The sequence below is a fragment of the Numida meleagris genome, chromosome 4 (assembly GCF_002078875.1).
Source record: "Numida meleagris isolate 19003 breed g44 Domestic line chromosome 4, NumMel1.0, whole genome shotgun sequence".
NCBI classification, from domain to species: domain Eukaryota; kingdom Metazoa; phylum Chordata; class Aves; order Galliformes; family Numididae; genus Numida; species Numida meleagris.
In genome coordinates, this window is record NC_034412.1 from 20,724,293 (window position 1) to 20,746,507 (window position 22,215).

Below are 22,215 nucleotides of genomic sequence, written 5' to 3' on the forward strand. Positions count from 1 at the left end.
AGACAAAGAGGCCCTTGAGCCGAAAAGTGTAACTTAAAACATTGCATTCCTGAAAAGAATTTCCTGATAATATTTTTAGCACCTGAAAAAAAAAAAAAGGGAAAAAAGCAAATAACGGCGTTTGTTCCCTCCCCGGCCCCCCCCCGCCCCTCTCTCTCTCGGGCCCCGTTCGGGGGAGCAGCGGCCGCCAACCCGGGCAGCGCGGACAGCCCGCGCGTGGGGACCCACGGCCACGCCCCCTTCGTTTGCATAGACTCGCCCACGAGGCGAACCGCGCGCCCATTGGTCAGCTGCGCCCGGGCTATGCAAATGTACCCCCCGCGGGGCGCGGCGAGCGAGTCCCTCCGCGGGCAGAGTAGAGCGGCGCGGCCGGCGGCGGAGCTCCGAGGTGCGGGCGCAGCTCCGATCTGTTCCGCTCCGCTCCGCCCCGCGAGCCGCCATGTCGCGGCGGCCGGTGCCGGCGTGAGGGAGACGCGGGCCGCAGGGCGACGGGCGCGGCCATGCGTGGCTTGGCGGGCTGGGTGGCGCTGGCGGCGCTGCTGGGCGAGTGGCTGCGGGCGGGCGGCGTGGTGCCGCTGGCGGACTTCTACCCCTTCGGGCCGGCGCAGGGCGACGCCGCCACGCTGAAGCAGGACGACGGCGGCTCCGAGCTGCGGCCCCTTTCCGTGCGCTTCCCCTTCTTCGGAGCGGGGCACACCGGGCTCTACGTGAGTGCCGGGCCGCGGGGGGCCCGCCGAGGGGGGAGCGGGGCAGGCGGGGCTCTGCCGGGGCCCGGGGCTGCCGGCTGCCTTCTCTCCCTCCCTGCCTCTTCTTTTGCCTTTTTGCCTTTTTTTTTTTTTTTTTTTAATTAACGCTCCGCTCGCATCGCTCCCGGTGCATCCCTTGGAGGGGTGGCTGCGTGACCCCAGTTTAATCCAGAGCATCGGAGCGATGTTGAGAGCAAACCGCAGGGTCCCCACCCCAAACCTCGACCTTTAAGGGAAAGGGGACCAAGCGGAGGCGGCTGCTGGGCCGGGTGGTGCTGGTGGGGCCGGGCAGCACTGCTGCAGCAGATGTTGTGAGGTCCCGGGCTGCGAGCTGAGCGGCAGATGTGGGACCTCGCGGCAGATGTGGGACGTGCCTGCTGCTGTCCATATGCAAGTCATTAATTGAGCTGACAGAACGCACTGGCATCTCCTGAGCATTCTAAAATTGTGTTTCCTCCAAGGGTTGTACAAGCTTCTGCTTTCCGCGCTGTTCCCACCCGGGGATGCTGGTGTGCGGCAACGTCCCATGCAGTGGCCATCAGCTCTCAGGAGTGTGTGGTTTTGCTCTGTTATGGGCTCCCACTGGGGAAGAGCATCACTGGGTAGCACCCAGCAGTGGAAGCATGTTCATATCCACATCCCTCTCGCCATGCTGGCCGGCCTCCAGGAAGCCTTTGTTTCTGCTGACACTGGAAGCACCATGATCATGCTGGTGCCCCAGGGACATGCAGGCTGATAGACTGGCCATGGTTGCGCTTTGGGGCTGAGCCTTGAAGCCGAGGCCTTGGGAAGGAGCAACTCCTGCGCTTATCTTGGGTTGACTGAGCAGTGTGGTGGGGATGCACCCTTGACTGCTGATTTTTCCTCTGAAAGTGTCATTGAAGCAGTGAGAGGTGGTCCGACAGCCCCCGAGGGAGCTGGGATTTGGGAATGCTCTGCACAGAAAGCACAGCAAGAAGGAGGGTTGTGCAGGCTGCAGGGCTTGGCCGCGTGTTGCTCAATGCACAGGAAGGGATGGGCACAGCACAGGAGCTTGCTGTGACCTGTCCCGTGCTTCTCCCTCAGGCACCCAGCCTGCAGTGTGTCTATGCCCTGGGCAGCCTGACAGCTTGGGATCCTGCTCGGGACCCTGCTGGGGATAGCCCAGTTTGGAGCAGCCGGCATGCAAGGTGTCCTGTGGGCAGCGGGGCTGGAGAATCTCAGCACTATTGGGTTGGAGGAGCAGGTGTGGATTTTCTGGTGTCTAATAAGCATTGTGGTCACGCTCGTTGTGCTTTTGGAAAAGTTGGTGTCTTAGTGGTCTCGTCCCATTTTTCTGTTTTGTTCCAAGTTGACTGACAATTCAGAACAGATTGATGGGGCGCACCAAGAATTACGCCTGTTCCTGCCAGGATGCTCCAACCCGTTGTCTTGGCTGGGGGCACACATTGCTTGGACCTTGCTGGTTCAGCCTCGTGTGTCTTTGGCACAGGGATTTCTCTGGGATGAAGACGCCAGCCCTTTGGCAGTTGTGGGAGATGCAGTGGCCCCAGGGCCAAGTGGCTTTGGTGTCTGCCTTGAGTGGGGTGGCCCTGTGGGGGTGGCTGTCACCTCATGTCCTCAGGGAGCCACACTAGCAGCTGCCAAAGCACAAGGCCTGAAGCACAGGGCTTGACCCTGGGGATCCCTCTGGGCCTGCCCCTTCCTCCATAAAACAAACAAAAAAACCCTTTCTTGGCACCAACTCTCTCCCATCTTGCTTTAATAAGGGGAAGAATGTTCCTCTGCGGACACTGTGAGGTTACGGAGGGTTTTCTGAAAGGGAATGGTGTTCCCCTCAGTCACAGTGAGGCCTGCCCTGTGCCGCTGGCTGCATCTCTTGGGACCCTGACAAATGGCTGCAGCCAGCGTGAGGGGCTCCTGGGGGCTGCGAGTGACCCTCGGGGCCACCCTTGCTCCGCAAGGTGAAGCAGCCCCCTAGAATTGTCACACCTGTGTGCCCGCTCCCTCCCAGCTCTGTTTCCCTGGTAATATTTGGGCTGCATGTTTCTGCGGTCCTGCTTTCCCCTCATTCCTTGGCTGTGAGCTTTGCTGTGTGCTGGGCGTGGCTGCACCTCTCTGGCCTCTAATTGACAGAGTTAATAAGCACTGGAAGCATCAAGACCATGAGTGTGGGCACCCTGTGCTGCCTGCCGGTGTCTGGTAGGCCTCAGTGGGCTAACTGTGCTGGGTGCCGCTCGCTAGCCAGCCAGGGGTGCTGCTTTGGGTGCCCCCAGCTCAGGCAAGCGCACTTCTGGGCGTTCCTGCTGGGCCTGGCCGGGCTCCGGTGGGAGAACAGGGCTGGGTTTGTTCGGTGGAGGTTGGGGGGTGAGGCTGCTTTACCGACCGGGCCGCCCGTGCTTCAAAGGGCAGGAAGGGGAAACGCTCAAATATTTGTGGAAGGAGGGTGCGGGGGGAACAGGCAAAGCAAAAAGTGCCTTTAAAATAAGAATTCAGCACGGCCGGGGCTGAGAGGGCACCGGGGATGGCCCCATAGGCACACCTCAGGGCCGGCACCATCCTTGCCTGCTGTCCTCCCTTGTCCGCAGGTCAACAACAACGGGATCATCTCCTTCCTGAAGGAGGTCTCTCAGTTCACACCGGTCGCCTTCCCAATCTCCAAGGACCGGCGCGTGGTGGCAGCTTTCTGGGCAGACGTGGACAACCGGCGAGCGGGTGATGTGTATTACCGAGAGAGCCAGGACCAGGCCATCCTGCAGCGGGCAACCAAAGACATTGCGCAGTACTTCCCCGAGTTCCCCGACTTCTCCGCCCAGTGGGTGTTCATCGCTACGTGGTACCGAGTCACTTTCTTCGGGGGAAGCTCGTTTTCGCCGGTGAGCAGTGGGGGCACCTATGGGGACAGGCAGAGCTTGGCATCCTCTGATGGGGGAGGGAGTAATTAGCTTGGGCGTGGCTTTTTTAAGAGGGATTCCTGAAGTAACACTGAAGGAAGCAGAGCTTTGGTGTCTTGAACAATGTCACCTCTGACTGTGCTGAAGAGCCTGGGTTTTTGCCCAGAACCCTGAGCCCCAGGGCTGGTGGAAAACTTGGCTCTAAGGCTTGGTTCCTCTTTGCCGTGAGTCTGACCACCATCCTGCGGCTTTCTTCTAAGCTTCAGGGATCCAAAGGCAAGCTTTCATACCAGAATAAGTTTGGTTTGCCATTCAGGAGTGCAGTATTCACTGCACTTGGAGAACCTGGAGAACCTCCTGCTTCCCTCTAGAGCCCCAGCAGCTGCATGCGAGCCACTTCTTGCTCCCTGAGCTGGCTGCTCCGCAGTGTTGTAGGCCTGTGCCACTCACTGCCCTTCTCTGCAGCAGCATTGCTGGGAACAGGAGTTTGTCTCTGAAAGAGTTTCTCCTGCAAGGCACTGGGGTTCCTTAGTCCCGCTTTGGCACAGGCTGAGGCCGTCTGGCAGAACAGTGCCACCCCACACAGTGAGCTCAGCTCTGGTGCTGCTCCTGCTGGCCAGGGGGCTCGTGGCCATCTTTCCTGGGAGAGGAGTCACCCCTCTGCTGCATGCTGCCTGCAGCTTTGCTTCTTGACAGTGTTATTGTCTGTCCTTTTTTGACCCACTCATTCCATGCTCACTGCCCTCCCTCACTGCCTTCTCTCCTCCATCCTGAAGGTAAACACTTTCCAGATTGTCCTCATCACGGACGGCAAGCTCTCCTTCACCATCTTCAACTACGAGTCCATCACCTGGACCACGGGTATGCACGCCAGCAGTGGGGGGGACTTTGCTGGGCTTGGCGGCATCGCAGCACAGGTAAGCAGCGGACGTGGCCGTCACCCCCAAGTAGCACCCGAGCCCACCGCAGTCAGTGCCACTCTTTGCTTTCCCTAGAGCTGCTCCTGGCAGTGCGGCACGGCCTGCGGATTTTTGGTGGTGGCTCCCTCCCTCCCCCTGCTTTTTTAAAGTTCTTAAATATCCATGTGTGCTCTCGTTCCCAAAGCTGAGACCATATAGGGGACTTTGTTATAATGAAACCACGGTTCTTTACCTTGGCTGCTGCCTCTTAGTTCCTTTTCCTTCCTAACCTCAGACTTTAAGAGCAGCCCGTCAGCTGCCGCAGCCAGCACAGCTTTCGCTTGTATTTTTATTTCATCCTTGTGTGTGTTGTTGTGTTTAAGAGGGGAAAAAAAAAACGCAACCCAGTCCCCATTCGGATGTGTGAATTTACCACCAGTTGATCTGTCCTTGGCTCTCTGCCTGCCCGCCTGCAGGAAATCACAGGTGTAGAGGAAAGAGACACGTTTTGAATCCGCGAATTCAGGATCATGGGTTTTATGGATGTAAACAGAGCAGTGGCTGCACACCTTGTCCAGTGAGCAGCCCACCAGGATCTACTACGAGGAGGAGTGGAGTCTCAGGGGAAGAAATGTCCCTCTCACCTGGTGCTTCTGGGCCATGGGTGCTGTGAGCCTGGGCTCCTGGGCACAGGGAAAAGCAGTCATCCCAGGGAATGATCCATCACTGCAGGGATACAGGAGGAACCCGGGTGGTGGCAACGATGTGCCATGCAGAGCATCCCCTCGTGCCACGGCTCCTCAGGCACTGTTTTGTGGTATTGATGGCTCTTTACTTTCTGCCCTTGTCTCCCAGGCAGGTTTTAACGCCGGTGATGGAAAGCGCTACTTCAACATCCCCGGATCCCGCACTGACGACATCGCTGACGTGGAGATGACGACAAATGTGGGTATCCCCGGGCGCTGGGTGTTCAGAATCGATGATGCCCAGGTGCAAGTGGGGGGCTGCAGCAATACAAGTAAGAGGACAGCAGTTAGGTTTATTTAACTCCCAACCCGACCCCAAACTGTTCTCCAGCCCTGTCTTTCCCTGCCTCGACCCCCACCCTCACTTCCCCCTTCCCTGAGGGGAGAGAGCAGTGACCCACGGGTGGAGCAGACAGCTCGAGGGACTCGGGAGGGCTCGGGGTGGGGTCAGCGATGGGGACACCATCCTTGGAGCTGCCAGCTCCCTGCGAGGCTGCGGGAAGCCTGGCTCCTGGGGTCTGTGCCCAGGGATCCCCAGACTGGTTGGGATCCGCCCGCTGGTGCTGGGATGGAAAAAGCCAATGGGGAGGAAAGCTCCTGAGACCAATGCAGGCTGTGGGGTGCTGGGGAGGAGGTGAGGGGGAATATGAGGGGCTCTTTGGCCCCAGAACTGCTGTGGGGCTGAGCTGTCACTCTTAGGGCAGCTCGTCTGTCCTGTGGGGTCCTGGGGCAGCTGCTGCCCAAGGAGGCCAGCAGTATGCAGGGGCTGTGCCTAGCCATCCCAGCACATCCTCTACAGAGCCACTGGCCTCCTGTTCCTTGTCCCTGCCTCACCCTGGCTGTGTTTTCTTACCCGGTAATCTACGCGTGTTTCGTATGACCTGTGGGTTTGCTTTGGACAGGTTCTCCCATCCCTCTTCCCCTCTGCCCTGGGCCATAGGCAAGGGCTGGCTGGATAACACCTGGTGGTTGTCCCTGCCTGGTAGGGCTCCGGCCCTGCCTCCCTACTCCTACAGCAAGAATATAACCTTCACCCTGCCCGAGAGCAGCAAGCCCATCTGTGGGGCACACAGCCCCCAAGGGCGGGCTCCCCAAGCTCCCTGGAGAGTGCAGCATGTCAGCCCAGCCGGAGCGGGCTGTGAGCGGAGGGCGTGCGTGTTTCCGCAGCCTCCGTGTGCCTGACACTGCGGCCCTGCCTGAACGGGGGGAAGTGCATCGAGGACTGCATCACAGGGAACCCCTCCTACACCTGCTCCTGCCTCGCGGGTTTCACAGGGAAGAGGTGCCATGTCGGTGAGCAGCCTCCCTGTGCCTCCAGCCTCACTGCTGTCTCCTTGCCTGCCCTGCTCACCTCTGAGCCCCTGCTCTCCCCGTGCTCTTTCAGATGTGGATGAGTGTCTGTCCCACCCGTGCCAGAATGGAGCTACCTGCATCAACAGCGTCAACAGCTTCAGCTGCCAGTGCCCACCAGGCTTCAGAGGTGCCAGCTGCGAGATCGGTGAGTGTCGCGCTGAGATGCGGTCATCAGGGTGGGCTCTGCTGCTTGTAGAGTGATTGGCACCCATCATGCCTGATGGGCACCCCAGCTCTGTTCTGAGATGTGTTGGCTCCTGCCTGCGGGCAGCTGGAGCAGAGCATTGTGTTTAGCTGTCCTTTGTGAGAAGGAGATGCATGTGCCGGGGTGTGTCCCCTTTGTAACGGGGTGCCTGGGGTCAGAGAAGCACTGGGATCTGTGCCACCAGGCTCAGCAGAGCCAGCACACAAGTGTCAAAGCCGCTGTGTGCCATCCTGCTGCCCCAATTTTGGGCAGCCCTCCTGGTTCTGAGCTGTGCCCGCAGTGCTCAGATTGCCACTGATATCCCCAGGTAGGGCTGGGGAGACAGTGGGGTTGTGGGGTTCTCGGACACCCCACATGCCCCTACACCATGCCTATGGGATGAGCAGAGTTCATGTGGGCAGGCTGGGAAGATCTCAGTGGTTTTCTGAGAGCGTAGAGGAGCCGATGACAGCCAGCTACTCTCCTGCAGCCTGCCCCGCTGTGTTTAGTGGGAAGCCCCTGTTCAACTGCAAGTGGTGCTGGGGAAGGGTCTTCTTGCCTTGTGGATGCCCACTGGAGGCACAGCAGCTCTAGGGTGGCTCCAGGGAGCCAGGGTTTGTGCAGCAACTCCCGGTGCGCCCCAGGGACAAGCAGCTTCCAGCAGGAGCCGTGCTGGGCGCCGAGCACCGCGGTCTTGGATCGCAACTTGCTGAAAGCAAAGGAAACTTTGCTCTGGCAGTGAGCACTTCCTCCGCTGGCAGCCTGCTCCCAGGAGTGCTTGTCCCAGCATGGCTGTGAGGGACGCGCCCGCTGCTTTCCCCGTGCTGAAAAGTGCTGGTGCGCGGTGTCTGAGCAGGGGTCTTGGGGGACTCTGCTCCATGTGGGGCTTTTACAAGTGGCAGTCGGGTCCTGGGCCCTTGGGAGCACCTGGGGGCGCTCCTAGACTCCCCGAGCTCCCGCTCGCCTCCGTATGAGTCACTGCTAATGCAGGCAGCAACATCCGCCGGGGGAAAAAGGCATCTGCTCACAACACCTCTCCTCTGGGCGTGGGGACAGCAGCGAGGGCTGATGGCCAAGGGGCTCAGCGCCGGAGCCAGGTTTCCACGGAGCAGAGCGGCGGGGCAGCCTCTGCTGGCGGTGCCGGCTCGCCCTGTGCTGGTGTTGGGCTCCGTGTGAGCCCCTGCGCTGGCAGGGAGGGAGAGCGAGGAGTTTCCTTCTGGGGGAGGGATCCCGCACCCAGAAAGCAGAGCTGGATGGAAGCTGTCTGAGCTGTCCTTGCCCAGTACTGCCTTGGCAGCGGCGGAGGACACGGTGTGCTGGTCCTGCGTGTGGGTTGATGCATCCCCTTCTCTTTGCTGTCCTGCTGCAGAAGAGTCGCCATGTGAGACCAAGGTGTGCCAGAACGGCGGGACGTGCCAGGTGGCAAACGGGACAGCAGTGTGCATGTGCCAGCCGGGGTATGCAGGAGGAGATTGTGAGACAGGTGGGCACTGACCAGCAGCAGGAGCCCGTCTGGCAGGGATGGGGTTGTGTCCCACTTCGGCAAGCTGCATTCCTTCCCCTTTGACCCCACCCAGACTGGTTCTTTGATACCCAAGGCTGTAAGTCCGTGGTGCTGCGTGTGTCCAACCAGCCCTCCCTGCCCTGTGTTACAGAAGTGAACGAGTGCGAGTCCAGCCCCTGCCTGAACGGGGGGCACTGTGTTGACCTGGTTGATAACTACACGTGTGTGTGCCTGGAGCCCTTCGTGGGACAGCGCTGCGAGACAGGTGCCTGGTGCCCCCATGCCCGGGGCAGCCAGCGGCAGTTCCCACTGTCCCCCTCTTGGGCTCATGGCGTCCTCCCCTCCAGACCCCTCCTCCTGCGAGGACCGGAGCTGCAGGAACCGGCAGACATGCAACTACATCCGCCCAGGACGCTACATCTGCACGTGCTCCCCGGGCTATTATGGCAACAACTGCCAGTACGGTGAGCGGCGGTGTGGGGATGTCACAGTGACACTGGGCTGCGCAGAAAGGGCACCTCTGGTGTCCCCCCCAAGGACATCTCCGGCAGCATCCCTGTCCCTGCAGGTGGCCCCCGCGTGCCCAGCGCCTGCCTCTCCAACCCCTGCCAGAACGGGGGCAGCTGCCTGGAGTTGGAGCAGGGTTATGCCTGTGACTGCCTGGAGGGCTATGCTGGGCAGGACTGCCATGACAGTGAGTACCCAAAGTCTCCGTTGGGGTGCCATCTTGCTGGGGAAGCCCTACAGGACCACTTGCTCAATCCCAGGGAGGAGCAGCTCTTGCAGACTTCGTTCAGGGCTCCAGGACTGAGCTGCGATCCCTGTCTCCCAAGGAGCTGTGCCCTGGGGTTTGTGACTGTGGGTCCTGAGCTCCCGCAGTGAGGCTGCCCTGGCACTGCAATATGAGGGGAACGCCGTCTGTCTCTTGCAGAGCTGACCGAGGGCTGTGAGTGTCGCAATGGGGGCAGCTGCCTGGAGGGGAATGTCACCATCTGCCAGTGCCTGCCGGGGTATTTTGGCCTGCTCTGTGAATTTGGTAGGTGAAAGTTTCTTGCGCTCTGCTCAGATTTTTTGTGTTTGCTCCCTCTTCTGGACACTTAACGCCAGCCTGCGTCCAAATCTAGCACAGCACCCTAGTGCTTAATCTGAGCAAGCAGATTACACAAGCCAAGGCCTGGAGATATGCTCCTTGTAGTGAGGAGATGCCATTCTTGCTGTGCTTTGTGGCACACCTTTCCCAAGCCCTGGACGTGGCCTGGAGATGGAAGCCCTAGCTGGGCATGCTGTAGCTCCAAATCTTCCTGCATCCCAAATTACCCTTGCCATCCTCATGGTCTTCAGAGAGGGGCATGGCGGGGCATGATCCCTCCCATCTTATTAGGCCTTGTAAAGTTCTGGGGTACATTTCTGTCTGGAAGGTTGCTGCTGATTGCTGTGCTGCAATGCAGCTGACAGAGGCTCTTGCTGTGTGTTTGCAGAAGTGACCACCACACCGTGCAATGTGAACACGCAGTGTCCGGATGGTGGCTACTGCATGGAGTACGGCGGGAGCTACCTGTGTGTGTGCCACACTGACTACGGCACCAACCACAGTGAGTGTCCTTGGCTGGAACAGGGGGACAGTGCAGGGAAAGACATGAAATGTGTGGGTGCAGGGTCTGTAGCAAAGAGGACGCATTGTGGGAGCAGTGAGACAGAGGGCAGCGCTGAGGTTTTAATTTGGCTTTGCAGCGGTGCCGTCCCCCTGTGACTCTGAGCCCTGCCTGAACGGGGGCTCCTGCGAGACTCAGGATGAATCCTACACCTGCGAGTGTCCCTCAGGCTTCCTGGGCAAGCACTGCGAGAGAGGTATGTCCCACAGTGGGAGGAGGGCCCAGCCCCTGGGGCACGGCCGTTGCTTGAGAGCCGGTGGGCATCTCCCATTCCCATTCTGCAGCCCGGCCGCGACTCTGCAGCACGGTGCTGTGCCGCAACGGGGGCACCTGCAAGGAGGCCGACGGCGAGTACCACTGCACCTGCCCCTACCGCTTCACCGGCCGCCACTGTGAGATAGGTATGGCCCTGGCGCGGCGAGGGGAGGTGGGCGGTGCGCGTCCCGCTCCAGGCTCAGCTTCCGCTGCCCCCAGGTAAACCGGACCCCTGCGCCTCAGGGCCCTGCCAGAATGGGGGCACCTGCTTCCACTACATCGGCAAGTATAAGTGCGACTGCGCCCCGGGCTATGCTGGACGGCACTGCGAGATCGGTACGTGCAGGCGCTGCTGGATGTCACTACCTTCCCTGTCATCCCAGCCACTCTGGGGACACGGCACGGGGGAGAAGGCAGCTGCTCTGCGCCCTGCTGGTTCCACAGCGCTGCCTTCTGCTCTTCCCAGTGCCATCTCCCTGCTTCATGAGCCCCTGCGAGAATGGCGCCACCTGCGAGGACCTCGGCGGGGACTTTGCATGCACGTGCCCCATGGGCTACACAGGGAAGCGCTGCGGGACAGGTGAGGGCCCTGCGCTGCCATGGCTCAGCCCCAGCTGCCTGAGCCACGCTCGCTCACTCCCCATCTCTCTGCAGAGATAGACTGTGGCATGCCCAGCGCTGTTAAGCATGCCCAGGCCTCCTTCAACTCCACCACGGTGGGCTCGCTGGCCAAATACCACTGTGAGCTGGGCTACGTCCTCAGCCAGCACAACAGCCCCCGTGTCTGCCGCTCGCAGGGCGTCTGGAGCGACCCCCCCGAATGTGATGGTAGGCAGCGTCAGGAAGTGGCTGAGCCGTGGCCTTGCCTTGTGTCCCTGCTGCCTGTGTCCATGGGACCCTGGCGCTCACTGCTTTCACCTTATCTCCCCCCTGCCCAAACGCTTGCAGAGATTGACGAGTGCCAGTCTCAGCCCTGCCTGAACGGCGGCCGGTGCAAGGACCGCATCGCCGAGTTCCTGTGCGTGTGCGAGCCAGGATACACGGGCCACCACTGTGAGTTGGGTAAGAGAATGCGCAGAGCTCACATGGAGAGCAGAGGAGGGAATCCCCATAGGTGGCTGTCAGTACAGCTGCAGTCATGCAGCTGGGAGTGGGGCTGCCCGTGCGCCCTGGCTTTCATCTCCTGCCCACTTGCAGCTCAGGGGAGCCCCCAGCCCACCTGGAAAGGGTACATGTGCTGCTTGTCCATCCGTGCCAATGGGTGCTGCATGGACATCTCTGGCATTGATGGGGCTGCGATTCCCAGGGGGTTGGGTCTGAATCCCTTGAATGGCTTTCGTGTGCCTCCAGCGCCCCCTGCTCGTCACAGCAGAATTTGCTGGAGAACAGTCCCAGCGCAATCTTCATGTTCTGAACATGCATAGTGAAGGCCCAGATCGCAGGATCTGGGTGAGGAGCGCCCCTCACAGCTGCAGTTACTGGCCAAGAGGGAGCATGAAGAAAAAGCAGCTTGGGATTTGACCTTTTCTGGGGGCAGAGTGGGCTGTCCCTTCCACAGCAGTTCCTTGCACTTGCTGTCCTACATGCACGTGTTCACGGTGACACAGGCACTCTGCTGCACGCTGTTTGGTGGCTGCTGGTGGGAGGGGTGTCAGGCAGCACAGGGGCTGGTGGAACACTGCGCAGGTGAGTGATAGGGTTAGCTGGGTCAGATGCAATGCCTGCAGGAAGGCACTGAAGGAAGGGATGTACCATTCACACCTTATGTGTGACTCATGGTGTCTTGGCACAGCTCCACAACACCAGTTTTCCCCATCCATGTTGCCCTGCTGTCCAGCCCCACATGGTGCTGTCCTTGCCTGGGGGAGTTTAAGGCAGTGGATGACGTGGGGAGGAGAAATGCAGTCTCTCCCAACCTTTTGTCATGCCTGCCAGCCCTGGCTCTGAGCACATTTCCTCTCTGCAGAAGTTGATGAGTGCCAATCAGAGCCCTGCAAGAATGGTGGCACCTGCCGGGACCTCCTGGGCTCCTTTGACTGCTCCTGTCCCAAGGGCTTCCTGGGGACCCAGTGCGAAGAAGGTAGGAACCCCGCTGAGCAGGGGCTATCACTGGGGCTCAGGGATGTGGCCAGCACCTCTGCCTAGGCAGGTGCCGGGTATCTGTCACAGGGTTGGTACTTGATCTCTGCCACCACTGAGGGTGCAGACTTGGGCACCTTGCCCTGGAGAGGACACTGCTGTCTGTGGGGCATGCTGCATCTTGTGTCTGCCAGCAGAACAGCTGACATTTCTCCTGTGGGGAAGGAACAGCCCCAGCAGAGGGCTAGGGCAGAACAGGGTGTCTGCCAGCTGCCCATCTGCTTGGCAAGGCAGTGCTGTACCAGGGCATTGAGGTCACCGTGGCGCTGAGCTGGGGATCCTCAAGGTGGGCTCTGGCTGGAGGCCCTAGGCTAACACCTTTGCATGGCTGCTGTGGTGGCGCGTGGGGGTGGCTGCCAGCACATCAGGGCCCCAGCTCGCTGCCTGCTGCGGGCACTGCACTGCCAGCCTGCTCTCACCTGCAGAAGTGGACGCCTGTGAGTCAGACCCTTGTCAGAATGGAGGGGAGTGTGAAGGTGATGGAGGTTCCTACCTGTGTGTGTGCCCAGAGGGTTTCTTTGGTTACCACTGCGAGACAGGTGAGGCAGGCAGGAAGGCAGTACTGCAGCCCTGCGTGGCCACTGCTGCTGGGGCATCAAATGCCATTAACGCTACTGTGTCTCACTCCCATTCTGCAGCCAGCGACCCATGCTTTTCCAGCCCGTGTGGGAGCCGAGGCTACTGCCTGCCCAGCAATGGCACCCACAGCTGCACCTGCAAAGTGAGCTACACAGGCAAGAGCTGTGAAAAAGGTAAAGGCCCTGAGCAGCAGCACCAGGATGTGGCGAGGGGCTAGACAGCAGTGTGCCCGCCATGTCGCCCACCACCAAGGGGCTCGGCCATCGGGGACCAGCAGCTCTCCTCCCTCTGGCAGGGCTTGGATCTCACCTCTGCCAGGGGAGCCCCGGCTCTGTGGATGCTGAGGGCAGATGCCAGCAGGGCTTGATCGTACCAGGTGCTGGGCGGCTGCTAGAGGCGATGATATCAGCACAGGAGTGAGGCACATGGGGATGCAGGGGACAAGTTCCTCCAGGCTCCAGCAGTGCAGCAGGGGTCACATTTGCCTTGGATACCCTTGGGAGAGGAGGCAAAGAAAACAGATTAAAGCCTCCAGCTTCACAGCTGGAGCATCCCCAAGGCCCCTGGTCTGATTTAAGCGATCCCCGTGGGGCATTAATCTGGAGAAAGGTTGTTCATCGTGTTCCCACGTGGTCCAGTAGCTAGAGGCAAATGCTGTGTTCCCAGCTCTGCCACGCAGGCTGCCTGCTCACCCTGGCTCTGCCCAGGCCCTTTGGGGTGGCCGAGCGGCCCTGGCTCCTCCAGCACACGCACAGCACCTGGCACGACCGGCCAGCGGCAGCCATGGGGCTTCTGCGAGCTGCAACGTGAGAGAGAGAGGACCCTGTCCTCCGTCTGCATTTTGTAGCTGGGGTCTGTTCTCTAAAGATTCATGGCATTACCTCTCCCCTTTGCTTTTGCCCACACCCTGAAGAATTGCTGCCACCAACCTCATTAAAGGTGGAAAGGGTGGAGGACACTGGTGTGTTGATTTCTTGGCACCCGCCTGAGGACGCAGCCGCCAGGCAACTCATTGACGGCTACGCCGTGACGTACGTATCCTTCGACGGCTCTTACCGCAGGACAGATTTTGTGGACCGAAGTCGTTCTGCCCACCAATTGCGGGCACTAGCCTCCGGCAGAGCCTACAATATTTCTGTCTTTTCAGTCAAACGCAACGTGAACAACAAGAATGATATCAGCAGGCCTGTCATGCTCACCACGCGCACTAGTGAGTAGCGTCCTCAAGGGAATTAGGTCGTGAGTACAGGCCCCCCGATGCCCGGGGCGCTGCTCCCAGCCTGGTGCCCTCCCCAGGGAGCTGTCGGGAGCACCCGGAGGTTTCCTGCCACCTCCGTCTTCCCGTATCTTGGAGGTCTGCTCCAGCCTGAACCTGCTGGCCATGGTGTGGCTGAAAAAGGCGGTGTGCAGGCCCTGAAGTCCTGGGTTGAAAGTGCTCAGAGTAGATTTCTTTTTCTCTTTTCTGTGGCCAGTGAGAGCAGGGTCTAAAAAGAGTAACTGAGCCCCCTAGGGCTGGTGGGGGTTGTCTGTGCCCACAGCGTCTGTGCTGCACTTGCTGTTGAGGTCTGGGCCTGGCTGCAGTCAGCCTGGCAAAGCCTCAGTGCAGGCTGGGCAGTGAGGCTGGAGTGCCCAGCAGAAAATGGCCACTATGTTGCTTCCAGGGGCCCAGCGTGCCTCGGGGGGCACAGGGCAGTGGAGACCCCTCTGTGGGTGGGGGCAGTGGGGCACGATGATAGTTTTGCTGGACACAGACCATTTTTGTGGGACAAGCAGATGCTGCTGCTTCCTCCATAACACATAATCCCTGGCTTAGTGTGGTATGGATGGCTGGAGTAGAACTTGAAGGCAAACTGAGGATGAAAGAGATTGGACCTGGAAAAGCTGCCCTTTTCTCACTGAGAGGGGAGGCCCGGGGGCTGGATCCCCTTGCTGGCAGTCTAGGCTGAGCCCAGCACTACCCATGTGTGGCACCAGGCCAGAGGTGGCCTCGAGCTGGGAGCGGGCAGCAGCGGCCTGAGGGCTCTGGGCAGCCTCTGGCACTGGGTTAGTCTCAGGTCTAGGCCTCATCCATGCTGGTGTGCATGTGGCTGGGCGAAGGCTGGAGGTAGAGGCCAGGCAGGCAGCACCAGATCTGGGGATGACTATGAGCTGAACCCACGGGCTCCACGCTTGCTGAGGAGCGACCAACATGGGTACCAGCCCCTGGCCGCCCAACACGGAGGACAGGACAGTGGCACTGAGCCATCATGGTGCTGGGGATGAGCCCATGGTGGCTCTAGGAAGGCTGGTCCAGATGGCAGTCTGGGGCATGGGAGATAGGGGATGCGGGAAGGATGCAGCCCCCACTGTGGCCAGCTGCTGACCGTGGCCCTCCCCGCTTCTCTGCTCACTTCGGCCAGGACCGCGTCCGGTGGAAGGCTTTGAGATCACGAACGTGACGGCCAGCACCATCACGGTGCAATGGGCTCTCCACCGGCTCAAACACTCCACCGTCAGTAGGGTGCGTGTCTCCATCCGCCAGCCTGGGGACCTGGAAGACCGCACGGTGGAGCTGAACAGCAGCGTGGCCAAGTACACCTTCCTGTGAGTGTGGCAGGCGGGCGGTGGGACCAGCTGTGCTTGCGAGCCGCCACGCTCAAGTTCCCTGCCCACCTCTGCAGGGACCTGCAGCCAGGAGAGCGGTACTTCGTCCATGTCACGACGCTGAGTGGCATAGGGACAGAAGATCACCCCTCGGAGAGTCTGGCCACAGCCCCCTTCCACGTGTGGACGAGTGAGTGGGGCTGCGTGGTGCAAGCTGGCAGGGCCTTTGCTGGGTGGGGAGGCGAGCTCCTGAGAGGCTTGAGGTAGGACTCTGGCACTGATCCTTTCTTCCTCTCTCCCTCTTTTTCCAGGACCTCTCCCCCCTCGCAACCTCACAGCCTCCCGTGTCACCCCCACCTCTGTGTCCATGACATGGGAGCAGCCGCCCGCTGGTGCCGTGGAGGGGTACATCATCAACGTCACCACCGCGCAGAGCATCAAGAGCCGCTACGTGCCCAACGGGAAGCTCGCATCCTATACCGTGCGGGACCTGCTGCCCGCGCAGCGCTACCGCCTGTCCGTGACGGCCGTGCAGAACACGGAGCAGGGGCAAGTGCACAGCGAGCCCATCCACCTCTACGTCACCACCCGTGAGTGCCCCTCTCTGCCCTCACAGCAGGTGTCTGGGTATGGGATGGGTGCCCCATCACTGGGAGGCGGAGGCGGGGAGGTGTAGAATTGCAGCTCAGAGATCCATTCTTGGGGAAAGGAGCAGTGCGTGGCCTAGGTGGCATCGTGTTTCCTTAGACAGCTCTAAATGGCACTCTGGGGACTGGGCACTGCACAGCTTGTCTCTCTCTAAGCCTAACTCTTTGTGGTCTGCAGTGCAGAAGGATGGGGCTCCAGAGAGGCGCTGGAGCCAGGCTGGCCATCCCCGTGTCCTGCGCAACAGGCTGCCCCCAGCCTTCCTGCCCGAGCTCCGCTTGCTCGCAGACCACGACACAGCTGAGGAGCCCTCACCAGCTCCCAGGTAGGCACTGGCAGGGCTGAGCTCATCCCCTTCCCCTAGCTCTGGCTAAGCCTAGCTTCAGCCGGGCTGTGTCCCTTTCTTGCCCCAACCTTGCTCTGTGAGCTGCCTGCAGCACTTGCACTGTGCCCTATGCCACCTGCAAGAGCTTCATTCAGGCTGGCTCCAGCCTTGGGGACCCTGCCCTGCTCTGCCCCACACCCTCATGGCTGTGCTCCCCCAGGTTCACTGAGCTGGTGGATGGCAGAAGGAGGATCAGTGCCAGGTTCGGCACTTTGCCAAGCAAATCCATCACTGTGAAGACACGTAAGTGCTTTGCTGCCTTTCTGGCCCCCTTCTGTCACCATGTGCCATCTCCTCCAGGGTAGGGTGACAATGAGGAAGGCTGGGGGAGCCTTAGGGGAGGGCAGAGCCATCTGCCCACCTCTCCCTGGCGGTGTAAACATCTGCCCCACCTAAGGAGAGGGGTGGCCTATGACAAGTTGAGAAGCCCAGAGATGGCCTTTGGGCAATGGGAGGAGATGCAGGATGTGGCACGGGCTGGCCTACAGTGCCAGCAGCGAATTCTGCCTCATGCCTGAGGCAAGTGAGCCCCCAGTTTGCCATACCTCAGGTGCCAAAAGGGAAGGGCGAAAGTGCTGCTTTTGGGCATGGCCAGTCGCCTGATGCTAGGCTGGGTCCCCCTGCCTGCTGCTGCTGCTGCAGAGGGGCTGCTTTTGGGTCTGGCTCAGGCTGGAAGTCACACTGACCCTCTCATTGCCCAGAGCCAGAGGCTCCCATGAGGCTGGAGAACACTGAGGAGCCCAGCCGGAGCAGTCTGACACTGCAGCTGCGTGAGGCATGGAGCAAAAGTGAGTCTGGACCGGGCATGGCTGGCAGGGAGCTGGCCCTATGGATGTGTGTGGCTTTGCCAGGGCCCTGGAGCCTGATGGCAGTGCATGTTTTGCAGGTACCAGGCAGAACTGCTCCACAAACCCCTGCAAGAATGGCGGCACCTGTGTGAGCGAGAGCGAATCGTACCATTGCGACTGCAGCCCAGGCTTCAAGGGCAGGCACTGTGAGCTGGGTGAGTGCTGTGCTGCTGCAGGGTGCATGACAAGGCTGGCAGCTGTTCCAGCAGTGGGGTCTCACAGGGCACAGGTCACTGAGCACCCCCATCCATACCCAGCTCCCACGTTCTGGCTGAGCCTCCAGCAGCCAGGATTCTGCTGTGCCCTGCAGTTCCACTGGGCGGGAGCTCTGCATCTCCTGACGGGTCGGCTCCAAGTGACACAGAGCCTGGCCCTCCAGGACCGCAGTGGGGGACCCAGGGGGGCCTTGATGGCCTCCGGGGCACAGGCAGGCAGGGCGAGAGGTGGGCTTGCTGATAGCTCCCCTCTCCTGTTCCCCAAGCAGCCTGCAAGAAGGTGCCACACTCGTGCACGCGGCTGTACTCGGAAACCAAGTCATTCCCCGTGTGGGAAGGAGGCACCTGCCACTACCTGTGAGTACTGCCCGCGGGTTGTGCTCCCCCTTCCCCTGGTGCCGAGAGCCAAGGCTGTCACTGCAGCACGGCTCCGGGGAAGGGAGAGCGAGCACAGGGCTGTCCCGTGCCATGGCCTTTCTGGCTCCGGTGGCAAAGCCTCCAGATCAGGGCAGGGTGTGATACGGTGCTACCCCTGCCCACCAGCCCAGCTCAGGGCCACCTCTGTCCCTGGTAGAGGGCCAGCACCCATGTCAGGGCATGGGGGCCCCTGCTGTGCCCCCAGCCTGCTTGTGGCACAGGTGCAGCGGGCCAGCTGCTTGCTCAGGCATGCAGGGCTCAGCCACATTCATATTAGTAAAATAGGGGAGACCCCCCTCCAGCAGTTAAAAGCACAGCTCTGTCCTTGTTACTCCATACAGCTCTCCTCTCTCTGTGTGTGCAGGTACAAGAGAGTATACAAGGTACACCAGGATGTATGCTACAAGGAGAGCTGTGAGAGCACCGGTTCCAAGAAGACAGCCAGCAGGTACAGCCAGCAGAAACGTGCTATCCTCCCTCTGCCCAGGGGTCAGAACGTATACCCTGGGGTGCTGGGACCAGGATGGACAGGGACAGGTGCAGAGCAGCACAGGAGGCATGTGCACACTCACTGCAGCTACTGTACCTCAAGGCTGCAGTGTTAGTGCCTGGTGGGAGTGATGGATGAGGTGCTGTAGGACTGATAGTCTTTTCCTTCCTTCTCTTCCAGAAAACGAAGCGACAGTCACACACTGAAGAAGCCATAGCGTAAGTGTCTGCTCCAGGCACAGGCAGAAGCCCTGGCGGTGGCAGGTCCCAGACCAAGGCTGGCGCAAACTGCTGGGCTTCTGGGGGGGCTCCGCACACTAGCTCATTCTCCTCCTGCTCCTCCGCAGGGTTCAAAGCAGTAGGAGCTTCATCCTTCCATGTCTAAGGGCTTCTGAAACACCAGGAAGATCAGATCTGCTCCCTGGGTTGAACGCAGCAGGGCCACCTTCCTGCCTGGCCTCAGCCACTCCCTCTCCTCCAGCCCATTAGGGACACGCAGCCAGACTGGCACCCGAGTAGCGCTGCCTTCCCTCTGCTGGACCAGCAGTGCCTTCGCCCTGCCTTGCCTTGCCCTGGCTACCTGCCCCGGGGGTCCCTCGGCCCCCCCAGCCCCGGGCTTCTGGCTCTGCTCTGGCACCAACAGGCCCAGCCCAGCTCCCTGCCACCAGCATCTGCACCAACCTGTTTTCGTAATCCAAGGTTATAAGAAGTTACCTATCACCCCCAAATAAAACAATTGAATGCGGACCCAAAAGCCTTAGCTATCACCTGAACCCTGGCCCACACGGCCTGGTGGGAGGAGGTCTTCTCTACGCACGTTCCCTGCAAGTTAGAAATGGAGGTGAGAGCAGGTGGTGGAGGCACAGCCCCGTACTGGAGAGGGGGAATTCAGGCAGCTTCCACTGCCTCCAATTTTTTTTCTTTGCTTTGTAAACAATCTGGGGTTTTCACCAACTTTCCAGCTCAGAAAGTGATAGAGCACCTAGAAGCTACTAGAAAATGCTCTGCAGATTAAGTTTGTCAGCAGGGATGCAATGCTACGCTCGTTGTGGCACAGCATAGGGTGCCATCCCCTGCACTGCCCCCAGGCCCCATGTCACCCTGCAGGGCCGGTGCCATCACCACGCTGTCTGCAGCCACCCTGCTGCTTGTGGCAGAGCCAGCAAGGAAAAAAAAAATTAGCCTAGAAACGTTCCTAGTTCTTGTGAGTTTGTATGACGATGCTAGTTAAACATAGATTTGTGTATTAACATACACAGTGTATATTATAAATTAATACGTACCAGAGATATATTGTAGTTATGGCGTAGCGTTATTTCCCCAGTGGCGAGCTCTGCAGGCAGCCTTGGTGCTGCAGCCAGGGGGCATAGCCCTGCAGCACCAGCGCTGCCCTCCTGGGAGCTGGGTAAGCGCAGGGCCGGGGGTCAGGCTCCCCTGCAGCACGGGGGCTGCCTCTTCTGCCACTGGGGAGAAGCAGGTTTGCAGATAGAGCTCTCGTTTTTCTCTATGGCTGCCTGTTCTGGCTCCCTGGATGTGTGCTCTGGGATGGGATCCTCCTGTCCCTGGGGTGGGTGGAAAACCAGCCCCTGGGGTGAGAGCAGGGCAAGGGGAGAACAAGAGCAGCCCGGGCTGTGCCCCAGATCAGGGCCTGGCCCCTCTGCTCCCCCAGGGCTGCCCTGCCTGGGCCCTCCCTGCAGCCCTCCTCCCCTTCCAGCACAGCATGTAACACAGCCAAAAGATTTTAACCTAGTCTTTAAAATAAATTAGTTATTTTGGTTTGATTTTTTTTTTTAATAAATAAAAACACTTTACAGAAACTGTAAATTCTCTGGAGCAGCTGGTCACTGAGGCGGGTGCAGACAGCGGGCTTTATTGCTGCCCTGCGGCCATGGGGCAGCTGAGGAGGGCTCGGTGCCGGTGCCGTGCAAGTCCCTATCTCCCTCTGCGTACAGTGCATCGCCGTCCTCCTCTTCCTCCTCGTCCTCTTCCTCCTCCTCATCCTCCATCTCCTCCTCCTCCTCCTCCTCCTCCCGGGCCAGCAGCTGCTTGAAGACCTCGTACTCCTCGGGGGAGGCGCGGGCCACGCTGGCCACGAAGTCGCTCTCGGGCGGCCGCAGGACGTCCCGCAGCGCGGGGTTGGTGCTCTGGCTCTGGCCTTTGTGCGGGGTGCGGTAGAGCCCCCGGCGCTCCAGGAAGATGTGGCGGCTCCTCAGCTCGGCGAAGGGCGTGCGGAACAGCCGGGCCCTCACCATCTCCTTCTGCCGGACGCCCATCCTGAAGTACGCGTACTGCGCGCGGGGGGGGGGGAGGGGTGCGCGGAGCTCAGCGCCGGCCGGGCCGCGCCCGCAGCCCCGGTACTCAGCCCCGCGGCCCCGGCACTCCGCCCCGCACCTGGAAGTGGAGCTGCACGCGGCCCGGCTCCTCCAGCAGCACCTCGGGGCAGCTCCGCAGCAGCTCCGCCAGCTGCTCGGCCGTGAACAAGCACCGCTCCCGCAGCATGCGCACCACCGCCTCCATCCTCCGCCGGGGCAGCGTGAACACGTCGGGGCAGCGGCCCGCCGCCCTCTGCAGCCGCGCTGCGCGGGGGCGCGGGGTGAGGGGGGGGGCCGCCCGCCGCCCGCCCCGGCGCTACGCCCGTCCAGCCCCGGCCCTACCTCCTTCCAGCCCCAGACGCCGCAGGTACCCGGCGCGCTCCTTCAGCTGCGCGGCCGCCATCCGCAGCAGCCTCGGGCTCCGCTCCAGCAGCCCCAGCGCGGCCTCCGCGCTCAGCCCCAGCAGCAGCAGCTGCGCCGCCGCCTCCGCCCGCCGCTGCGGCTCGAGGCCCGGCTGCAGCAGGCGGAGCCGCCGGGCCTGCGCCCGGCTGAAGCCCATGGCCAGCAGCGCGGCCTCGTCCTCCTCCGGGCCCGCGGGGCCGCAGCGGTGCCGGGAGCACGAGCCCGGCCCGGGGAGGACGGCGCGGGGCACGGCCTCCCTCAGCACGCGCAGCAGCCGCCCCGCCATGGCCCGGGGAGGAGCCCCGCACCGCGCAGCCGCCCGCACCGCTACGGCTCCGCCCACCGGGGGAGGGCCCTGCTCGGGTGGGGCCCTCGGATCGCTGGTCGTGCCCGAGCCTGGCGGGTGAGCCGCGTCCCGGCGCTCGCTGGGCTCCGACAATCCGTGAGTCCGGCGTTAATGATTCGACGAAGGAACGTCCTGCTCGGCAGCCAGTGAGGCTCGCACCCGGGCGCGGTCCCCTGTGGCTCAGCAGTCTCTCTCGAGTTCCAGCACGAGGCAGCGCTGCCGTCCAGGCACGGCCGCCGCGCGCTGAGCGAGCCGCGCTAAACGCAGAAGCCGACGGCTGAAGCAGAGGAGAGCACACGAGAGGGCTGGAACCCGTCCTCCGTGCCATAACTAAGCTACGCAATGCGTTCTGCCACGAATTCAAGCAGCCGCGTGCTCACCTGGAACTCTTAAAACCCGGGACGAGAAAGCAGAACTACAAGATCAGGCACGAGAACTGCTGCATCTCCCATAGCCCAGCTCAGGATTCCAGCCCTGGCTGGGCTGCACACCAGCCTCTGCTTGTCAGGATCTTCACCCAGTCATTCTCTCTGCCGAATCCAAGTTTTCTTTCCGCTATCGTTGTCTCCTCTAAATAAAGGTCTGTTTTCCCAGATGTATTTTAGGGAGGAAGAGAGGACTCTGTAACCTACAGTAGGGAATT

At 60.9% G+C, this 22,215-nt stretch overlaps 2 protein-coding genes across 6 annotated transcripts; one reads left to right on the forward strand and one right to left on the reverse strand.

Moving 5' to 3' along the window:
* SNED1 (sushi, nidogen and EGF like domains 1) lies at window positions 399-20,293 on the forward strand. 5 transcript variants are annotated; one of them, XM_021395969.1, is made up of 33 exons: window positions 399-707; window positions 3,314-3,601; window positions 4,396-4,536; window positions 5,374-5,536; window positions 6,432-6,557; window positions 6,649-6,762; window positions 8,171-8,284; window positions 8,457-8,570; window positions 8,653-8,769; window positions 8,874-8,999; window positions 9,237-9,341; window positions 9,784-9,897; window positions 10,037-10,153; window positions 10,242-10,358; window positions 10,432-10,548; window positions 10,679-10,792; window positions 10,867-11,040; window positions 11,161-11,274; window positions 12,179-12,292; window positions 12,777-12,890; window positions 12,990-13,103; window positions 13,844-14,140; window positions 15,330-15,513; window positions 15,591-15,703; window positions 15,825-16,103; window positions 16,339-16,483; window positions 16,704-16,786; window positions 17,245-17,331; window positions 17,430-17,546; window positions 17,873-17,963; window positions 18,388-18,471; window positions 18,694-18,731; window positions 18,860-20,293. In XM_021395969.1, exons 1-32 carry the CDS (start codon window positions 501-503, stop codon window positions 18,728-18,730), a joined length of 4,341 nt encoding a protein of 1,446 aa, XP_021251644.1. In that variant the 5' UTR covers window positions 399-500; the 3' UTR covers window position 18,731; window positions 18,860-20,293. The 5 variants fall into 5 exon arrangements, 4 of the variants coding, with proteins under 4 accessions (XP_021251644.1, XP_021251645.1, XP_021251647.1 ...); XM_021395970.1 differs by having other exon boundaries at window positions 17,876-17,963; XM_021395972.1 differs by having other exon boundaries at window positions 14,078-14,140.
* MTERF4 (mitochondrial transcription termination factor 4) lies at window positions 20,280-21,536 on the reverse strand. Its single transcript, XM_021395985.1, has 3 exons — window positions 21,167-21,536; window positions 20,904-21,088; window positions 20,280-20,800 (listed from the first exon to the last, which is right to left on the reverse strand). Exons 1-3 carry the CDS (start codon window positions 21,510-21,512, stop codon window positions 20,354-20,356), a joined length of 978 nt encoding a protein of 325 aa, XP_021251660.1. The 5' UTR covers window positions 21,513-21,536; the 3' UTR covers window positions 20,280-20,353.